The sequence below is a fragment of the Parasteatoda tepidariorum genome, chromosome 8 (genome assembly GCF_982258835.1).
Source record: "Parasteatoda tepidariorum strain Cologne lab strain chromosome 8, Ptep-v5.0, whole genome shotgun sequence".
NCBI lineage: Eukaryota > Metazoa > Arthropoda > Arachnida > Araneae > Theridiidae > Parasteatoda > Parasteatoda tepidariorum.
Genome location: NC_141762.1, coordinates 78,563,435 through 78,568,943, shown reverse-complemented (window position 1 = coordinate 78,568,943; position 5,509 = coordinate 78,563,435). Strand labels below are relative to the sequence as shown.

The window sequence follows — 5,509 nt, the reverse complement described above, 5'->3', positions numbered from 1 at the left end:
AAAAAGTAAGAGTTTTCCGCATTTTAATATTGTCTGAAACAAGATTTTCCAAAATTTTCTCTATTTCTATTTAACAGGTATTAAAATATTTTGAGTTTTCTTAGTGTTCAATATTAAGGGAAAATAACCTTAATGCTAACTAATAAAAATTTTGCAGCATTCAGTCAAAAAATAAATAAATAAAAACAGAAAAGAGAACTTTTTCTGAGTTCTAAACATAAAAGTAACGAAGAGAATAATAAGAATTTTTTTGTTAAATGGTCAAGATAGGTAGCAAATAATCAAAGCAGCTGTCGAAATCCGGTTTGGGAAGAGGGTAAGAATATGTATACAAAAAAAAAGTCTAGCAAGGACGCGACGCTTTAATTTGAGGAGGTACTTTCCATTTCTATTCATTTGCACTATCATCCGGGACATATTCTCGTGACAGGGTAAGTTTAATCCACATTTTTTTTTTTACAAGACTAATGAACGACACCTGAAGGAACAAAAACAGGATTCCATAAAGGTGTAGTTTGTTTTCTTTCAGAAAGTTGTTTAGAATTGAGAAGAATTTCACCTAATCTTAGGTCAACGACCCAAAATGACATGATATGTTCCTTTATTCAGCATCCCCTCCCCAACTCGAATAAAAACAAGCACTCGATTTCTAGATGTTTATTTTTATTTTTTTTCCTTCTCTCAGAAATCAAACGAGTCCAAGTGATCTAACCAGAGAAATTAAGGAATTAGCACTCAATCTACAAAGACATTAATATAAACAATGCTATTTCAGACGATAAAGAATCAACTAAATATAATGTGTATGGTATGGACAGTTATATTTTAATGTTATAACGCAATAGTTATTTAAGGCTGCTGTGCCCTGCTAATAGAGGGAACCAGAGCACATTTTTGAAGTATTTTTAAAAGACATGCATTATTTTGAATTTGTTTGTAGATATCATTTGATAAGTATAAAAAAAATTATTTCTTTTTTTTGTTGACTTTTAAAAAATTTCAAGAGTTTAAAAAACAAATATTTTTAATGTTGAATTAATCTGAAAATATTACACAATAGATTTAGCAAATCATAATTTATTTTGAATATGAAATATTCATACTTTACTGTTCAAATTTTTTTTTCAAAAAATACGTATAATTACTACAATTCTTCTAAACAATTTTTATAAAATTTTAAATTTTTTATTTATTCTGTGTATAAAATATTCATACTTTAATGCTCAGCAATGTTTACAATTAAAAATAAAACTAATCATTTTCTTTTAAAATATTTTTTTTCAGAAAAAAACAATGTGCATAATAGTTCTTCATGTTATTTTTAAAATTGTGATCTAAAATGCTTTTTTTTTTAAGCATTTCGAAATTCGTATTTCATTTATCAGATTATTGTGTACCTCAAAGATGAACCAAAAATGTATTAAAGTTGGAGGCTTACAATTTTTTTCTATTGAAAATTATGGGGCAGTTGGCAGCCAAAGCCCAATAATTAGCAATGTATGCTTTTTTAATTTCACAAGAACAGTAACAAGACAGTTTGCTACCAAAACATTTGCGATGTTAACCAAGCGTAATTGAAGTTCGTGAAAACCAAAGGTGTTTTTTTAAGTTAAAAATCAGGTATTTTTGATATACCGACTTATAGGAAGGCTAAGTCCTGAAACAAATTTATGAATTGTGCGGAGGGTAGGAGATATTGACCCGCCCGCCATACTCACCTTACCTTGCGCCGTCGGATTTTAATTTATTCCTAAAGGTACAACATTAAAACTTTGACAGCACAAAGCACATTTTAGAAATTAATTTCATAAATTTGCACCACAAAAACTAAGCCTTTAGAACCTAATATTCTAAAGGAGTGTCATCATAAAATAATTAGCTCCGCATATTTGCACGCAATAATATGAAAAATTAAAATGGAAAAATATTCTCCGTGCGTTTGACTCGAAAATTTCATTTGTGTTGATTAACTTAGATATATATAAGATACGAATAAAGATGATATACAATGGTCTGCATCGAAATGCAAAAAAAAGAAAAAAAAGTTACTAAAAAATGTCTATAGAACAATATAATCACAAAGAAAAAATTTTGTATTGCTTTTCTTCTACTTTAACAGATTAAATTTAGACTTTTTATTATTATTATTATTATCGGGAGCTATGGTTAAAAACAGACCATCTCATTTAATTTAGAAATTTTGACAGATTTTTCCTTTTAAATATAATGTTTAACAAATGCAAATATATAAAGAGAATACAAAAAAAAAATGTCCTTTACTTGCTCATAAAGACTTTTTAAAAATATGTGTATCTAAATTTCTAACTTTTTAGAAGCTTCGTTGAATTTAAAAATGTTGTAAAATTGCATTGTTTGACAGCTGTAAAATTGCATTGTTCTTGTAAAGAAAAGTAAATACAATGAAAAACAAAAAGCAATCAGCTACGCATATTTGTGCCAAAATATATTAAAAATTAACATTATAAAATATATCCGGTGCGTTTGACTGATGTTTCAATGGTGCCGGTTGGGTCAAAAACAGAGAGTTATGGGGCTAATTTAATTGATCTCGAAGTCAGTTGAAAGCAATAATTTTAAAAGTTATTCTAAAATACATATTTTTTATTACTGCAGGCATTGAACATTTCCTTGCAAAGCCTAATCAATATTTAAATAGTTTTGAAAAAGAACAATTAACTTCTACAGCTGATGGAATAATTCAATTCATAACTTATTTGTAAGACTAATTCCAGATAAAAAATTGAAAGTTTGTAACTAGTAATCAGAATAATTATATCCAATCTAAATAATAAATTTTCATTCTCATTTAGCAGTATATATCGTAAATCTTATCGAGATAAAAATAATTTCAATTTAAGTGATTACAGAAATCGAAGCATATTCACAGTTATTTATGCAATCTAAGAAAAAAATAAAGAAAATTTAAGAAAAATTTGATTGCTTAGCGCACCCAGGCGAGAACAGTGTCGTAACTCTAAAATGCAGCATTTAAGAAAAATCAACTTAAAGAATACTATAACATTTATTCTGAATTAGACACAAAACTGACACAACTGCCCTCAGATTACGTGTTAGAATTGTGACACTTTTTGAGCTTGATGGGGCACTTTATACGTATTTTTTATTTATCCTCAAAATTGCTGTATTTTGAATTGTGTCACTTTTCTTGTCGGGATGTGATATAATAAGCACGATAAGTAAATTTTTAATTTCATACACGATACTTTGAAATCCATACAATATTTTATCCGTATTTCCTCTAAAAAAATTTTACATTTTTCAATGCCAATTGTTTTCAAATTTCAAACTTAAGAATTTTAAATTTATTTACTTAAAAACTCTCATATCCGCATTTAAATGTTTATAAAATGCCTTTATATTAGCAATCGCAAATACCGAATAACTAGATTCTCATTTATTGAAATGTTACGATTATCGAAATTTACTTTTTCATCTACAAATTGGATTAACCACTATTTATTCCAGATTAACCACTATTTATTCCAGATCCTATTTATGTATCTTTGCTTGATATGAAGTTGTCGCGTCTGTCACATTATTGGCAAAAGGACATTTTGTTTCGCAAAATTTACTCATACTCAGTTAAGCTAACTAAAGATTTCAAAGCACGGAGTTTTTTTATCTTTAAACTCCCTAGGGAAAAAAAGCCTCTTCAGTGACCTTAGTAAATCCTTTTGTCCTCATTTTATCTTTAAGTGTCCTAGCTTGTTTTAGTCTGAAAATTTCAAATAAACCATTTTTATTTAAACAAAAAGAAAGACAAGTTAAAATTACAATCTTCTGTATCAGTTTAAAATTTTCAATGCATTTTTAAGTAATTAAAAATGTCTTTTTTTTCAGTTCTGATTGGAAATTAGAATTTACTAGGAAAAAGGATAGAAACCAAATTTACAACACCAAACCAAGCCCAAAAAATGAGAACTTCTGTTCACCTCATTCTCACTGTTGTTCAAATCTCACTCGGCTTCACCTTAGATCCTTATGATTTCAGCAAGTCTTATTTCTGCTCTACCTGCTTCACCAACAACCAAGACCAAAATTACCATTGCTGCTTTTACTTCTTTAAATGCTGCGGAGAAGCAAGACGAGGTTCCAAATCCACTACACCTAGGCCACACTATCCAGCCATCCCAACACAAATAGCTTACTTTGTCCGAGATGAATCAGGTGTTATATGCTCGAAAAACTGCCAAAGCGACGCTGTATCAACCGTCCCGTGTTGTCCATCAAATAGCGATTCACAAAAAGATGCGCTTTCCTTTGGTGGCCCGACTGTGAACTACTTGAGGGCAGAACAGGAGTTTGATGGTTACGTTGAGGCTGACACCATGGTCAAGAGTCCGAATGAAGAGGACGACGAGCTGTCCGAAGCTTTTACGAAACATTGGTCGACTCCTGAGAAACTGGTGACAACAGACAAGCAAACGCACTTAGCTTTGGACGCCAATTCAAGACCATCCAACTTAGACCCAAGGCATAGTGACTTTAGCAAAAAGTTGTTCATACCACCATCGCTGGCATCAGGACACGAGTCGCTAGATTCTACATCTCAGAGTTCAAAGAAACTGGGCTGGATAACGAAAGATCTTTTGAAATTGGCGAATGGTGAAAATGACAGTTAAATAATATTCTCACAAGCTTTTATTACCATGACGCATTTCATCTTTACATTGTTTATTAGTACTATTCATTTCTAAGCACTTACTTTAAAGAAATAAAACCATTTTTTTTCTAATTTTCTCCTTTTCAATATAGGGTTATCATTTAATAGTTTTAGTTGATTGTTTAAGTTAAACTAGTCATATTTCCTTAATCGAGTAACAATAAGTGGCTAATCAGTATTAATTGAAGCTTTATTGGCGCAAGCCTAGACTTAAAAAAGAAGAAATAATAGAAACAATTATTTATCAGGAACTTAAGAAGTTTAGATTTACAAATTCTTTATTACTCTGATAATCAAGAATTGAAAATTTAATTAATTACGTTATGCTCAATATTTTATTAGAAATTTAAAAACGAATCATATTATTTAACAATGTCTTAAAAATTGCTGATCAATCTACGAGGGTTGTAAATTAAATAGTGGCAACTTAACCTTGAAACTCACAAAAGGGCGCGCATGCGTAAATAGGGTAAGGGAGAGGTGAGGTGGCGCTGTTGTCGATGTGTAGATCCGTCGATTTGCAGCAGTCGATTTGCTTAGAAGGGTAGTTGTTGCGTGGCGTTAAAGTGAGGCGTTTCGTTTCCATCGCTCTAAAGCATGCTGTGAAAAGGCTTAATGACGAAAAAAGACGAGATGCTTGAATCCATCGTGCTACTGTCCTATATGGTAAAGCATTTGCTCCAAAGCTTCCACTAATCCTCGATAGCATTCTGTTGCATTTTTGCCACGGGTAACCTCGATTGTAAGCCACGACCGCTGATCACCTTGTGAAAACATGCTTTAGAGCGATGGAAACGAAACTCC

General features: G+C 30.8%; 1 protein-coding gene across 1 annotated transcript; it reads left to right on the top strand.

The window, feature by feature from the left end:
• Window positions 1-283: 283 nt before the first annotated feature.
• Window positions 284-4,777, top strand: LOC107451304 (uncharacterized). The gene is made up of 2 exons (XM_016067360.4): window positions 284-431; window positions 3,883-4,777. Exon 2 carries the CDS (start codon window positions 3,957-3,959, stop codon window positions 4,662-4,664), a length of 708 nt encoding a protein of 235 aa, XP_015922846.3. The 5' UTR covers window positions 284-431; window positions 3,883-3,956; the 3' UTR covers window positions 4,665-4,777.
• Window positions 4,778-5,509: the final 732 nt, after the last annotated feature.

Coding starts and splice junctions, on each gene's coding strand:
- LOC107451304 (XM_016067360.4), top strand. CDS start 3,957: ATGAGAACTTCTGTTCACCTCATTCTCACTGTTGTTCAAATCTCACTC.